The 16,548-nt window shown below is 52.5% G+C and overlaps 1 protein-coding gene across 4 annotated transcripts in view; it reads left to right on the forward strand.

Annotated features, from left to right (window-relative positions):
• The window catches only part of LOC140731855 (myeloid cell surface antigen CD33-like), a 213,178-nt gene that overhangs the window by 10,343 nt on the left and 186,287 nt on the right, over positions 1-16,548 (forward strand). For all 4 annotated transcript variants that reach the window (XM_073053776.1, XM_073053801.1, XM_073053793.1 and 1 more), the window contains exon 2: positions 8,662-8,755. In XM_073053776.1, the coding sequence (XP_072909877.1) occupies positions 8,662-8,755 (94 nt within the window). The remainder of the gene's footprint in view (positions 1-8,661; positions 8,756-16,548) is intronic.

Below are 16,548 nucleotides of genomic sequence, written 5' to 3' on the forward strand. Positions count from 1 at the left end.
CGGTCGGTGTATGGCTGCCGTTTCATTGTGTTCAGATGCAGGACAACTGCGGCTTTGTGTTTGGGCTGTCAATGGTCTACTTTAAAATGGAAAAATAATTTACAGCTTTGTTTCCTGAGCAGTTTCTGAAGTCTATCAAATGAAGCGTGTCCAAACTGCTTGTGAAGTTTGAGCATGTGATGAGCAAACCAAGCTAAGATGGGGTCCAGAGTTGTCCCCCCTGTGAACTTTGCTGCTAATGAAAGAGAGAGAGGAAGAGGGGGAGGCATCCAGTGCAGATGAGAGAGAGAGAGAGAGAGATGATTTAATATGGCTACTGGCTGATTGTTTACCTTTGCTTCAAGGACACTTTTGCCAGCTTGTAAGATTCCTGCAGAGACAGCTAGGTGGGACCAGCCTGATGGACGGTCGGTGCCCTGCAGAGGGAAGATAAAAAGCAGGTCTGCTAAGACAGAAGCAGACACACCACGGGACACAGGAAGGTGGGGGTTTGGAGGATCGATTCGGGGGAATCAATCAGTGGCTCACAGTGTGTGAAGGAGCGACCGGTGGGGAAGTTCCATTTTGTATTTACACACGTGACAGTACTTCTGTTCAAAATCAATCATATCAGCCACATTTTTAGAATTGCCTCTAAGTTTTGTCAAAGTCTGAATATGCCTCATAAATCAGATCCTTTTCTTCCTACAAAAAGAGTCAAGTGTATTTATTGGGGTATTCTACCATCATCTTTGTTAAAGTCTACGACTGAAATTCCCATCCCGCTCTCTCTCGGTCTTCTCGAAAGCGGCAGCACAACTGTGAGAGTTTACAAGTTCTTTTTGAGCACTGTAACATGAGTCCATGTTCCAATCCTATTTTTCCAGCTTTCGTGAGACTTGCTCTCCTCCAGTGCTGGTGGGATCTTATAACCATATAACAATTACAGCACAGAAACAGGCCAACTCGGCCCTTCTAGTCCGTGCCGAACGCTTACTCTCACCTAGTCCCACCAACCTGCACTCAGCCCATAACCCTCCATTCCTTTCCTGTCCATATACCTATCCAATTTTATTTTAAATGACAATATCGAACCTGCCTCTACCACTTCTACTGGAAGCTCGTTCCACACAGCTACCACTCTCTGAGTAAAGAGATTCCCCCTCATGTTACCCTTAAACTTTTGCCCCCAACTCTCAACTCATGTCCTCTTGTTTGAATCTCCCCTACTCTCAATGGAAAAAATCTATCCACGTCAACTCTATCTATCCCCCTCATAATTTTAAATACCTCTATCAAGTCCCCCCTCAACCTTCTACGCTCCTAAGAATAAAGACCTAACTTGTTCAATCTTTCCCTGTAACTTAGGTGCTGAAACCCAGGTCGCATTCTAGTAAATCTTCTCTGTACTCTCTCTATTTTGTTGACAGCTTTCCTATAATTCGGTGACCAGAACTGTACACAATACTCCAAATTCGGCCTTACTAATGCCTTGTACAATTTTAACATTACATCCCAACTCCTATACTCAATGCTCTGATTTATAAAGGCCAACATACCAAAAGTTTTCTTTACCACCCTATCCGCATGAGATTCCACCTTCAGGGAACTATGCACCATCATTCCTAGATCACTCTGTTCTTTTGCATTCCTCAATGCCCTGCATTTACCATGTATGTCCTATTTGGATTATTCCTACCAAAATGTAGCACCTCTCATTTATCAGCATTAAACTCCATCTGCCATCGCTCTGCCCACTCTTCTATCTGGCCTAAATCTCTCTGCAAACTTTGAAAACCTAATTCATTATCCACAACGCCACTTACCTTAGTATCATCTGCGTACTTACTAATCCAATTTACCACCCCATCATCCAGATCATTAATGTATATGACAAACAACATTGGACCCAGTACACATCCCTGAGGCACACCACTAGACACCGGCCTCCAACCTGACAAACTGTTATCCACCACTGCTCTCTGGCATCTCCCATCCAGCCACTGTTGAATCCATTTTACTACTTCAATATTAATACCTAACTATTGAACCTTCCTAACTAACATTCCGTGTGGAACCTTTTCAATGGCCTTACTGAAGTCCAAATAGACAACATCCACTGCTTTATCCTCGTCAACTTTCCTAGTAACCTTTTCAAAAAATTCAATAAGATTTGTCAAATATGACCTTCCACGCACAAATCCATGTTGACTGTTCCTAATCAGACCCTGTCTATCCAGATAATTATATATACCATCTCTAAGAATACTTTCCATTAATTTACCCACCACTGACATCAAACTGACAGGCCTACAATTGCTAGGTTTACTCTTAGAACCCTTTTTAAACAATAGAACCACATGAGCAATACGCCAACCCTCCAGCACCATCCCCGTTTCTAATGACATTTGAAATATTTCTGTCAGAGCCCCTGCTATTTCCACACTAACTTCCCTCAAGGTCCTAGGGAATATCCTGTCAGGACCTGGAGATTTATCCACTTTTATATTCCTTAAGAGCACCAGTACTTCCTCCTCTTTAATCATCATAGTTTTCATAATTTCCCTACTAGTTTCCCTTACCTTACACAATTCAATATCCTTCTCCTTCGTGAATACTGAAGAAAAGAAATTGTTCAAAATCTCCCCCATCTCTTTCGGCTCCACACATAGCTGTCTGCTCTGATTCTCTAAGGGACCAATTTTATCCCTCACTATCCTTTTGCTATTAATATAACTGTAGAAACCCTTTGGATTTATTTTTACCTTACTTGCCAAAGCAACCTCGTATCTTATTTTAGCTTTTCTAATTTCTTAAGATACTTTTTACATTCTTTATATTCCTCGAGCACCTCATTTACTCCATGCTGCCTATATTTATTGTAGGTATCTCTCTTTTTCCTAACCAAGTTTCCAATATCCCTTGAAAACCATGGCTCTCTCAAACTTTTAACCTTTCCTTTCAACCTAACAGAAACATAAAGGTTCTGTACCCTCAAAATTTCACCTTTAAATGACCGCCATTTCTCTATTACATCCTTCCCATAAAACAAATTGTCCCAATCCACTCCTTCTAAATCCTTTCGCATCTCCTCAAAGTTAGCCTTTCTCCAATCAAAAATCTCAACCCTGGGTCCAGTCCTATCCTTCTCCATAGTTATATTAAAACTAATGACATTGTGATCACTGGACCCAAAGTGCTTCCCAACACATACCTCTGTCACCTGACCTATCCCATTCCCTAACAGGAGATCCAACACTGCCCCTTCTCTAGTTGGTACCTCTATGTATTGCTGCAAAAAACTATCCTGCACACATTTTACAAACTCCAAACCATCCAGCCCTTTTACAGTATGAGCTTCCCAGTCTATGTGTGGAAAATTATTATCTCCCACAATCAGAACCCTGTGCTTACTTCAAATATCTGCTATCTCCTTGCAAATTTGCTCCCCCAATTCTCGCTCCCCATTAGGTGGTCTATAATACATCCCTATAAGTGTTACTACACCTTTCCCATTCCTCAATTCCACTCAAATAGTCTCCCTAGACGAGCCCTCTAATCTATCCTGCCAGAGCACCGCTGTAATATTTTCTCTGACAAGCAGCGCAACACCTCCCCCTCTTGTACCTCCAATTCTATCACACCTGAAGCAACAAAATCCAGGAATATTTTGTTGCCAATCACACCCTTCCTGCAACCATGTTTCACTAATAGCTACAACATCATATTTCCAGGTATCAATCCATGCTCTAAGCTCATCCACCTTTCTTACAATGCTTCTAGCATTAAAATAGATGCATTTAAGAAATTCTCCACCTCTTCCTCTCTGTTTATCTCTAACAGTACAAAGAACTTTACTGTCTTTTTCTTCCTTCTCCCATACATCTGTTCCTACACTCTGGTTCCCCTCCCCCCTCGTATCTAGTTTAAATCCACTGGAGCCTCTCTAGCTGACCTATCTGCAAGAATATTTGTCCCCCTCCAGTTCAGATGTAAACCATCCCGCCGGAACAGGTCCCACCTTCCCTGGAGAACTGCCCAATTATCTATAAATCTGAAGCCCTCCCTGCTACACCATGTTCAACCACGTGTTGATCTGCACTATCTTACTATTTCTAAACCCACCTGCACGTGGCACTGGTAGCAATCCTGAGATTGCTATCCTCGAGGTCTTGTCCTTTAACTTGGCACCTAGCTCCCTAAACTTACCTTTCAGGACCTCCTCACTCTTCCTACCCTCGTCATTGGTCCCTACATGGGCCACAACATCTGGCTTCTCACCCTCCCTCTTGAGAACCATCTTGAACCATCCACTGTTAACACTCAGACAATAAAGACAAGATTTCCTTTCATTTAAACAACTTTACTTTCAACATCTCCGTTCAATACAAGAGGGCTGCCAGCTTTTCATCTCACAAACACTTTTTCCTCATACGTGTAACAGGGAAGGTGCTCTTGCCTACTAAATACTGTTGATTGCCTTTGAGTTGTCATCGACTCATGGCAAGTCTATGGAGAGTGCAGTTGTCCATAGGGTTATCGAGGCAAGATATGGAAGCTGATTGCCGGGCCTTTCTTCTGCACAGATACTGCTGCTGCCCAGGTTGGGGCCTGACCGGAGATGGCCTGTCCTGGACTTGGAGCCTGTCTGTCTGTGTTGTAGGGTAACATAATTGGGAGAAATGTACATCATTCACAACTGCCAACATTGAGTTGGGGTTTCACTTTAAGAGGCCGGACTGTTGTGACAATGTTATTACATAAAGATTTTTAGTGCACTTTTGTATTTGGGTTTTGGAGTTCAATAAAATGTGTTATGAGCTTCATTCAACATAAAATGCCTCACTTTGCTTTATCTGTGGAAACTTAAGTAGGTGACCCCCGATACTCTTGGGCAATTCCAGAGTTATCGAACATGTCGGTTAATGCAGTCACTCTGAAACTGCCAGAGTTTTGGGAGCAAAATGCTGTCGCTTGGTTTGTGTGAGCTGAGGCCCAGTTTGCTTTGTCAGAGATTTCTACCAACGACACCAAATATGTGGCCATGTCACTCAGCAATTCGAGAGTCTGCTCGAACAAGCCACCTGAACACAATAAATACTGATCACTGAAAACTCACCTTTCACAGACTTTTGGACTTTAGGAGCCTGAGCGCACCAAACAGTTTCTCTTCTTACCCAGTCTCAGTGATGCTATTCCTTCAGAGCTGATGGATCACACGCTGTTTTCACTGGGAAATCACCATCTTTGCTTTATTTCTGAATTCTTCGTGCAGCAAATGCCTGATCCAGTTCGCATAGTCCTCGCTAATGCGTTTGTGCTGGACTATAGGGAGCTCGCTAAAATGGTTGATAGTCTACAGCAGTGCATCATTCCTCCTCCTTCCTCTACGCCAGTAAGCTCTCAATATAAGCACCCCTGCAGCTGTGAAACCGATGACGTGGGACCTGTGCTTTTACCACACTTACTTTGGTACGAATGCCAGGAAGTGCCAACTGGCTTGAAGCTGTGACGGTGTCAACGCATCGCGTCATCAGAGGTCTGTGAACACCAGGGCCGTCCACCGCTCATTATTGATACACTTTCAGGGTGATGCTTCCTGTGTGACATGGGTGTCAATAGCATTGTCTACTGATGAGAAGGCAAAGAGCGATGAAACCTCGCTGGAGGCCGCCAACTGCAACAGGATCCAGACTTACGGGACACGATGGGTAACGCTCTGCTTCAGTGGGCAACGTTACACATCCTGGCTGAAGTGGCCAGGCCTCTGCTTGGTCCAGACTTCCTGTGTGCCCAAGGACTTGTCAATCTTAAGAACTTCCGGCTTGTGGATGTCAAGGACTTTGAGTTGCTACCCTGCTTCCCCAGTAAGCTCCCCACAACAGCTCTGTCAGGTACATGCACCACTGCGTGTGTGGTTATTCGGCTGCTGGGTGAATTCCCAAACCTCACCAAGCCCACATTCTCCACCACAGTCACAAAACACGGGGCTGGGCACCACGTCTCCACAGCTGACCCTCCAGTCCATGCCCGCATGTGTAGACAAGCTGGCAACCGCGAAGGCTGAGTTTGCCACAGGGAAAGACTTGGCACTGTGTGCCAGTGATATAGCTTCACCCCTCCATATGGTCCCTAAGTGTTTGCCAGCCATAGAGTGTGTGGTGAACTAGATATACCTGTCTGACTGCTCCTGTGGCTCCTCCCACAGACCCCTGTATAAAGGCGATTGGAGACACCGCCCCGGCCTCAGTCTCCAGGATGCAGTGTGGTGGTCAATTGCTGCTTGTTCTTTCTTCCAGCAAATAAAAGCCGATATCTCGCCTCACGTCTCCAAGACCCAACTTGTCTAAGTCCTGCTGCAATCGCATTGCTTCCTCAGCACTACCTACCCCACCACCTATCTTCATATCATCCACAAACTTTGCCAGAAAGCCATCAATTCCATTATCTAAGCCATTGCCAAACACTGTGAAAATCAGCAGTCCCAATACTGACCCCTGAGGAACAGCACTAGTCACTGGCAGCCAACCAGAAAAGACCACCAGCCCTGATCGTTACCTGGTCCCACACATCCAAGACTTTTCAGCTTGTTGAGCCGGAAAGATAATTTTTTCCAAAGTCGATCTAGTTAGTGTGCTCTGAGGACATTCCCAAAACAGCTGTGATCATCCTGTTTGGCCTTTTTGAGTTTCTGTGCATGCTGTTTGGACTGAAAAATGCCGCAGAGACTTTCCAACAGCTGATGGACTCTGTAATGAAAGGCTGAGATTTTCCTTTTGTTTTAATGGATGACGTACTTGTCACCAGTGAGTCAAACTCTGAACACGTATCTCATCTCCGCACACTTTTCAAGTGCTTAAGCCAACGCAAGTTGACTCTTAACACTACAAGATGCCGTTTGGGTTGTCAGCTCCCTCAGCCATTGCATCTGGTCTGATGGGATGACGTTGTTACATAAGCATTTTTAGCACACTTTTGGGTTTAGGTTGTAGAGTTCAATAAAGTGTGTTACAGGTTTCATTAAACATAAAAAGCCTCACTTCATTTTATTTGTGGAAACTTAGTGTGAGTGGATGGGTGTGTGGGTGAGAAAGGGACTTGTTTTGCTTTTGAGGAACAGAGGGCTATGTGGGAGGGAAGTGCTAGATTGATCATGGAGTTGGCACAACCTGGCGGGCTGAAGGGCCGGGCCTGTACTGTACTGTTATACTCTATGTTATACTGAAACTAGTCAGGCCACCAGCTGAGTGTGATATCCACTTCCAGACACCACACTTTTGAAAGGATGTTTACATCCTGAAGAGAGTGGGACTTCCTGGAATAGTTCCAGGGCTGAGGAATTTCAGCTCCAGTGGGAAAAACTAGAGGAGCTGTGATCATTCTTCTTGGGAGGAATGGAGGTGGAGACAAGATTATCAAAGTAGAAGACCATGGCTGTTTGAAATTGGGCGCTGGAAGGGAAGTGTTCCGATCAGTGGATGCTTCACGCGTTAACGTTGAGCACCTTTGCTCCATCCGCCACAGAACGCGGCTTTTCCAGTGATCACCCATATTAACTCTGCTTCCTATTCCCATTTCCACGTCTGTCCATGGCCGCTTCCACTGCTATGATGAAGCCACTTTCAGGATGGAGGAACAACGCCTCAAATTCCGTTAGGGTGGTCTCCAACCTGATGGCATGAATATTGATTTCTCTAACTGCTGGTAATTTCTCTCCCTAACCCTTTCCCTTCTTTCCTTTCCTATTCCCCATTCTGGCTCCCCTCTTACCTCCTTTCATTCTCACCTGCCCATCACCTCCCTCTGGTGCCCCCTCTTCCTTCCCTTTCCTCCATGGTCTACTCTCCTCTCCAATCAGATTCCTCCTTCTTTAGCCCTTTACATCTTCCACCTATCACCTCCCAGCTTCTCACTTCATTCCCCACCTCACCTGATCTCACCTATTACTTTTAGCTGGTACCCCTCCACCTCTCCCGACCTTCATGTTCTGCCTTCTACCTCCATCCTTTCCAGTCCCGATGGAGAGTCTTGGCCTGAAATGTCCACTGTTTCTTCCTTTCCACAGATGCTGCCTGACCTGCTGAGTTCCTCCAGCATTTTGTTTATGTTGATAAGGGACACAAGTATCACTGCTGGACAGAAGAGACAATAGAATGTGAGAGAGACTTTACTAGGCACAGTAGGGATGGTGTGTGACTCTCTGTCTGGAGGGAGGGGAGGAGAGAACAGATTAATCCGAGCCTTTATACACCATTTGCACAGACAGCTAGGAGAGAGTACAAAACAGAGGAATGGAGAGAATTGCTACGCTTGGAACAGCCAGGATTTGAGGGAGCTTTAGCAGCATAACAATTCTAATATAATAACCATTTCCAAAAATACTTGGAATTACATTTCCAGTTCCATGAATGCCAGAGAGATTCATAGAATGACTGTTGGAAGGGCGTCAGCAGCTGTCAAAGCGGTTCTGTGAATGCAGTAAGTCTCTGAACTTTGGGAGAGGCCCTGGGCTGGCCCATGCCTTCCCAAATTGGGATCATACGCAGGTCCACTCCGGAAGGGAGAGCGGTACTCCAAAGGAGAAGCAGTAGTGAGGGATCAGCCTCACTGCCGAACAGCAGTTTGAACCTCTGAGAAATTGCTGGGCAGGCGGGAGGTCTGATTATCGATTCTCTATTTCAGACCCCGAGAGTGCGAAACTGCAAGGCGATCTTGGATTGGATGATGATCAGGGAATTATACCTCCTCCTGTCGCTCCTACAAGATACATCAGCAGGTCAGACATGTTTACAGCTGAGAGTCTGTGTGCAAAAGCGTTTTCTCTGAGCTGTGATGGGTCTGTGATTGGATCAGAGGCCAAGTGAACTACCATCACCCCTTCTCAATATAGACCTGTAACACCTCTGGGTTAGTAACATTACAATTGTCATCTGGGCTTTCAAATCATTCACACACGGCCCTCACAAAAACTGAGTGACCCCCCCCAGACCCTGCACCCCTCCTGTGTACAGTGTATACCCAGCCCCTACACACTTCCCATCTCGGTGACCCTAACAGACCTTGGACCCCTGCTGTGTACAGTGTATACCCAGCCCCTACACACTTCCCATCTCAGTGACACCCCCAGACCCTGCACCCCTCCTGTGTACAGTGTATACCCAGCCCCTACACCCTTCCCGTCTCAGTGACCCCCCCAGACACTGCACCCCTCCTGTGTACAGTGTATACCCAGCCCCTACACCCTTCCCATCTCGGTGACCCTCACAGACCCTGGACCCCTGCTGTGTACAGTGTATACCCAGCCCCTACACACTTCCCATCTCAGTGACACCCCCAGACCCTGCACCCCTCCTGTGTACAGTGTATACCCAGCCCCTACACCCTTCCCATCTCAGTGACCCCCCCAGACCCTGCATCCCTCCTGTGTACAGTGTATACCCAGCCCCTACACCCTTCCCATCTCAGTGACCCCGACAGACCCTGCACCCCTCCTGTGTACAGTGTATACCCAGCCCCTACACCCTTCCCGTCTCAGTGACCCCCCCAGACACTGCAACCCTCCTGTGTACAGTGTATACCCAGCCCCTACACCCTTCCCGTCTCAGTGACCCCCCCAGACCCTGCACCCCTCCTGTGTACAGTGTATACCCAGCCCCTACACCCTTCCCGTCTCAGTGACCCCCCCAGACCCTGCACCCCCCCTGTGTACAGTGTATACCCAGCCCCTACACCCTTCCCATCTCAGTGACCCCCCCCCACACCCTGCACCCCTCCTGTGTACAGTGTATACCCAGCCCCTACACCCTTCCCGTCTCAGTGACCCCCCCAGACCCTGCACCCCCCCTGTGTACAGTGTATACCCAGCCCCTACACCCTTCCCGTCTCAGTGACCCCTCACAGACCCTGCACCCCTCCTGTGTACAGTGTATACCCAGCCCCTACACCCTTCCCATCTCAGTGACCCCCCAGACCCTGCACCCCTCCTGTGTACAGTGTATACCCAGCCCCTACACCCTTCCCATCTCAGTGACACCCCAGATCCTGCACACCTCCTGTGTACAGTGTATACCCAGCCCCTACACCCTTCCCGTCTCAGTGACCCCCCCAGACCCTGCACCCCTCCTGTGTACAGTGTATACCCAGCCCCTACACCCTTCTCATCTCAGTGACACCCCAGACCCTGCACCCCTCCTGTGTACAGTGTATACCCAGCCCCTACACCCTTCCCATCTCAGTGACCCCCCCAGACCCTGCACCCCTCCTCTGTACAGTGTATACCCAGCCCCTACACCCTTCCCGTCTCAGTGACACCCCAGACCCTGCACCCCTCCTGTGTACAGTGTATACCCAGCCCCTACACCCTTCCCGTCTCAGTGATCCCCCCAGACCCTGCACCCCTCCTGTGTACAGTGTATACCCAGCCCCTACACCCTTCCCGTCTCAGTGACCCCCCCCAGACCCTGCACCCCTCCTGTGTACAGTGTATACCCAGCCCCTACACCTTTCCTGTCTCAGTGACCCCCCAAGACCCTGCACCCCTCCTGTGTACAGTGTATACCCAGCCCCTACACCCTTCCCGTCTCAGTGACCCCCCCAGACCCTGCACCCCTCCTGTGTACAGTGTATACCCAGCCCCTACACCCTTCCCGTCTCAGTGACCCCCCCAGACCCTGCACCCCTCCTGTGTACAGTGTATACCCAGCCCCTACACCCTTCCCGTCTCAGTGACCACCCCCAGACCCTGCACCCCTCCTGTGTACAGTGTATACCCAGCCCCTACACCCTTCCCATCTCAGTGACCCCCCCCCCAGACCCTGCACCCCTCCTGTGTACAGTGTATACCCAGTCCCTACACCCTTCCCGTCTCAGTGACCCCCCCAGACCCTGCACCCCTCCTGTGTACAGTGTATACCCAGCCCCTACACCCTTCCCGTCTCAGTGACCCCCTCAGACCCTGCACCCCTCCTGTGTACAGTGTATACCCAGTCCCTACACCCTTCCCGTCTCAGTGACCCCCCCAGACCCTGCACCCCTCCTGTGTACAGTGTATACCCAGCCCCTACACCCTTCCCGTCTCAGTGACCCCCCCAGACCCTGCACCCCTCCTGTGTACAGTGTATACCCAGCCCCTACACCCTTCCCGTCTCAGTGACCCCCCCAGACCCTGCACCCCTCCTGTGTACAGTGTATACCCAGCCCCTACACCCTTCCCCTCTCAGTGACCCCCCCAGACCCTGCACCCCTCCTGTGAACAGTGTATACCCAGCCCCTACACCCTTCCCGTCTCAGTGACCCCCCCAGACCCTGCACCCCTCCTGTGTACAGTGTATACCCAGCCCCTACACCCTTCCCATCTCAGTGACCCCTCACAGACCCTGCACCCCTCCTGTGTACAGTGTATACCCAGCCCCTACACCCTTCCCGTCTCAGTGACCCCGACAGACCCTGCACCCCTCCTGTGTACAGTGTATACCCAGCCCCTACACCCTTCCCATCTCAGTGACCCCCCCAGACCCTGCACCCCTCCTGTGTACAGTGTATACCCTGTCCCTACACCCTTCCCGTCTCAGTGACCCCGACAGACCCTGCACCCCTCCTGTGTACAGTGTATACCCAGCCCCTACACCCTTCCCATCTCAGTGACCCCCCCAGACCCTGCACCCCTCCTGTGTACAGTGTATACCCAGCCCCTACACCCTTCCCGTCTCAATGACCCCCCCACACCCTGCACCCCTCCTGTGTACAGTGTATACCCAGCCCCTACACCCTTCCCGTCTCAATGACCCCCCCACACCCTGCACCCCTCCTGTGTACAGTGTATACCCAGCCCCTACTCCCTTCCCATCTCAGTGACCCTGACAGACCCTGCACCCCTCCTGTGTACAGTGTATACCCAGTCCCTACACCCTTCCCGTCTCAGTGACCCCCCCAGAACCTGCACCCCTCCTGTGTACAGTGTATACCCAGTCCCTACACCCTTCCCGTCTCAGTGACCCCCCCAGAACCTGCACCCCTCCTGTGTACAGTGTATACCCAGCCCCTACACCCTTACCGTCTCAGTGACCACCCCCAGACCCTGCACCCCTCCTGTGTACAGTGTATACCCAGTCCCTACACCCTTCCCATCTCAGTGACCCCCCCAGACCCTGCACCCCTCCTGTGTACAGTGTATACCCAGCCCCTACACCCTTCCCGTCTCAGTGACCCCCCCAGACACTGCACCCCTCCTGTGTACAGTGTATACCCAGCCCCTACACCCTTCCCATCTCGGTGACCCTCACAGACCCTGGACCCCTGCTGTGTACAGTGTATACCCAGCCCCTACACACTTCCCATCTCAGTGACACCCCCAGACCCTGCACCCCTCCTGTGTACAGTGTATACCCAGCCCCTACACCCTTCCCATCTCAGTGACCCCCCCAGACCCTGCATCCCTCCTGTGTACAGTGTATACCCAGCCCCTACACCCTTCCCATCTCAGTGACCCCCCCAGACCCTGCACCCCTACTGTGTACAGTGTATACCCAGCCCCTACACCCTTCCCGTCTCAGTGACCCCCCCAGACACTGCAACCCTCCTGTGTACAGTGTATACCCAGCCCCTACACCCTTCCCGTCTCAGTGACCCCCCCAGACCCTGCACCCCTCCTGTGTACAGTGTATACCCAGCCCCTACACCCTTCCCGTCTCAGTGACCCCCCCAGACACTGCAACCCTCCTGTGTACAGTGTATACCCAGCCCCTACACCCTTCCCGTCTCAGTGACCCCCCCAGACCCTGCACCCCTCCTGTGTACAGTGTATACCCAGCCCCTACACCCTTCCCGTCTCAGTGACCCCCCCAGACCCTGCACCCCCCCTGTGTACAGTGTATACCCAGCCCCTACAGCCTTCCCGTCTCAGTGACCCCACACAGACCCTGCACCCCTCCTGTGTACAGTGTATACCCAGTCCCTACACCCTTCCCGTCTCAGTGACCCCTCACAGACCCTGCACCCCTCCTGTGTACAGTGTATACCCAGCCCCTACACCCTTCCCATCTCAGTGACCCCCCAGACCCTGCACCCCTCCTGTGTACAGTGTATACCCAGCCCCTACACCCTTCCCATCTCAGTGACACCCCAGACCCTGCACCCCTCCTGTGTACAGTGTATACCCAGCCCCTACACCCTTCCCATCTCAGTGACCCCCCCAGACCCTGCACCCCTCCTGTGTACAGTGTATACCCAGCCCCTACACCCTTCTCATCTCAGTGACACCCCAGACCCTGCACCCCTCCTGTGTACAGTGTATACCCAGCCCCTACACCCTTCCCGTCTCAGTGACCCCCCCAGACCCTGCACCCCTCCTGTGTACAGTGTATACCCAGCCCCTACACCCTTCCCGTCTCAGTGACCACCCCCAGACCCTGCACCCCTCCTGTGTACAGTGTATACCCAGCCCCTACACCCTTCCCGTCTCAGTGACCCCCCCCCAGACCCTGCACCCCTCCTGTGTACAGTGTATACCCAGCCCCTACACCCTTCCCGTCTCAGTGACCCCCCCAGACCCTGCACCCCTCCTGTGTACAGTGTATACCCAGCCCCTACACCCTTCCCGTCTCAGTGACCCCCCCAGACCCTGCACCCCTCCTGTGTACAGTGTATACCCAGCCCCTACACCCTTCCCGTCTCAGTGACCCCCCCAGACCCTGCACCCCTCCTGTGTACAGTGTATACCCAGCCCCTACACCCTTCCCGTCTCAGTGACCCCCCCAGACCCTGCACCCCTCCTGTGTACAGTGTATACCCAGCCCCTACACCCTTCCCGTCTCAGTGACCCCCCCAGACCCTGCACCCCTCCTGTGTACAGTGTATACCCAGCCCCTACACCCTTCCCCTCTCAGTGACCCCCCCAGACCCTGCACCCCTCCTGTGAACAGTGTATACCCAGCCCCTACACCCTTCCCGTCTCAGTGACCCCCCCAGACCCTGCACCCCTCCTGTGTACAGTGTATACCCAGCCCCTACACCCTTCCCATCTCAGTGACCCCTCACAGACCCTGCACCCCTCCTGTGTACAGTGTATACCCAGCCCCTACACCCTTCCCGTCTCAGTGACCCCGACAGACCCTGCACCCCTCCTGTGTACAGTGTATACCCAGCCCCTACACCCTTCCCATCTCAGTGACCCCCCCAGACCCTGCACCCCTCCTGTGTACAGTGTATACCCTGTCCCTACACCCTTCCCGTCTCAGTGACCCCGACAGACCCTGCACCCCTCCTGTGTACAGTGTATACCCAGCCCCTACACCCTTCCCATCTCAGTGACCCCCCCAGACCCTGCACCCCTCCTGTGTACAGTGTATACCCAGCCCCTACACCCTTCCCGTCTCAATGACCCCCCCCACACCCTGCACCCCTCCTGTGTACAGTGTATACCCAGCCCCTACTCCCTTCCCATCTCAGTGACCCTGACAGACCCTGCACCCCTCCTGTGTACAGTGTATACCCAGTCCCTACACCCTTCCCGTCTCAGTGACCCCCCCAGAACCTGCACCCCTCCTGTGTACAGTGTATACCCAGTCCCTACACCCTTCCCGTCTCAGTGACCCCCCCAGAACCTGCACCCCTCCTGTGTACAGTGTATACCCAGCCCCTACACCCTTACCGTCTCAGTGACCACCCCCAGACCCTGCACCCCTCCTGTGTACAGTGTATACCCAGTCCCTACACCCTTCCCATCTCAGTGACCCCCCCAGACCCTGCACCCCTCCTGTGTACAGTGTATACCCAGCCCCTACACCCTTCCCGTCTCAGTGACCCCGACAGACCCTGCACCCCTCCTGTGTACAGTGTATACCCAGCCTCTACACCCTTCCCATCTCAGTGACCCCCCCAGACCCTGCACCCCTCCTGTGTACAGTGTATACCCAGCCCCTACACCCTTCCCGTCTCAGTGACACCCCAGACCCTGCACCCCTCCTGTGTACAGTGTATACCCAGCCCCTACACCCTTCCCGTCTCAGTGACCCCCCCCAGACCCTGCACCCCTCCTGTGTACAGTGTATACCCAGCCCCTACACCCTTCCCATCTCAGTGACCCCCCACACCCTGCACCCCTCCTGTGTACAGTGTATACCCAGCCCCTACACCCTTCCCGTCTCAGTGACCCCCCCAGACCCTGCACCCCTCCTGTGTACAGTGTATACCCAGCCCCTACACCCTTCCCCTCTCAGTGACCCCCCCAGACCCTGCACCCCTCCTGTGTACAGTGTATACCCAGCCCCTACACCCTTCCCGTCTCAGTGACCCCCCCAGAACCTGCACCCCTCCTGTGTACAGTGTATACCCAGCCCCTACACCCTTCCCGTCTCAGTGACCCCCCCAGACCCTGCACCCCTCCTGTGTACAGTGTATACCCAGCCCCTACACCCTTCCCATCTCAGTGACCCCTCACAGACCCTGCACCCCTCCTGTGTACAGTGTATACCCAGCCCCTACACCCTTCCCGTCTCAGTGACCCCGACAGACCCTGCACCCCTCCTGTGTACAGTGTATACCCAGCCCCTACACCCATCCCGTCTCAGTGACCCCCCACAGACCCTGCACCCCTCCTGTGTACAGTGTATACCCAGCCCCTACACCCTTCCCATCTCACTGACCCCCACAGACCCTGCACCCCTCCTGTGTACAGTGTATACCCAGCCCCTACACCCTTCCCATCTCAGTGACCCCCCCAGACCCTGCACCCCTCCTGTGTACAGTGTATACCCTGTCCCTACACCCTTCCCGTCTCAGTGACCCCGACAGACCCTGCACCCCTCCTGTGTACAGTGTATACCCAGCCCCTACACCCTTCCCATCTCAGTGACCCCCCCAGACCCTGCACCCCTCCTGTGTACAGTGTATACCCAGCCCCTACACCCTTCCCGTCTCAGTGACCCCCCCACACCCTGCACCCCTCCTGTGTACAGTGTATACCCAGCCCCTACTCCCTTCCCATCTCAGTGACCCCGACAGACCCTGCACCCCTCCTGTGTACAGTGTATACCCAGTCCCTACACCCTTCCCGTCTCAGTGACCCCCCCAGAACCTGCACCCCTCCTGTGTACAGTGTATACCCAGTCCCTACACCCTTCCCGTCTCAGTGACCCCCCCAGAACCTGCACCCCTCCTGTGTACAGTGTATACCCAGCCCCTACACCCTTCCCGTCTCAGTGACCACCCCCAGACCCTGCACCCCTCCTGTGTACAGTGTATACCCAGCCCCTATACCCTTCCCGTCTCAGTGACCCCCCAGACCCTGCACCCCTCCTGTGTACAGTGTATACCCAGTCCCTACACCCTTCCCGTCTCAGTGACCCCCCCAGACCCTGCACCCCTCCTGTGTACAGTGTATACCCAGCCCCTAAACCCTTCCCGTCTCAGTGACCCCGACAGACCCTGCACCCCTCCTGTGTACAGTGTATACCCAGCCCCTACACCCTTCCCGTCTCAGTGACCTCCCCAGACCCTGCACCCCTCCTGTGTACAGTGTATACCCAGCCCCTACACCCTTCCCATCTCAGTGACACCCCCAGACCCTGCACC

Source organism: Hemitrygon akajei, chromosome 1 (genome assembly GCF_048418815.1).
Source record: "Hemitrygon akajei chromosome 1, sHemAka1.3, whole genome shotgun sequence".
NCBI classification, from domain to species: domain Eukaryota; kingdom Metazoa; phylum Chordata; class Chondrichthyes; order Myliobatiformes; family Dasyatidae; genus Hemitrygon; species Hemitrygon akajei.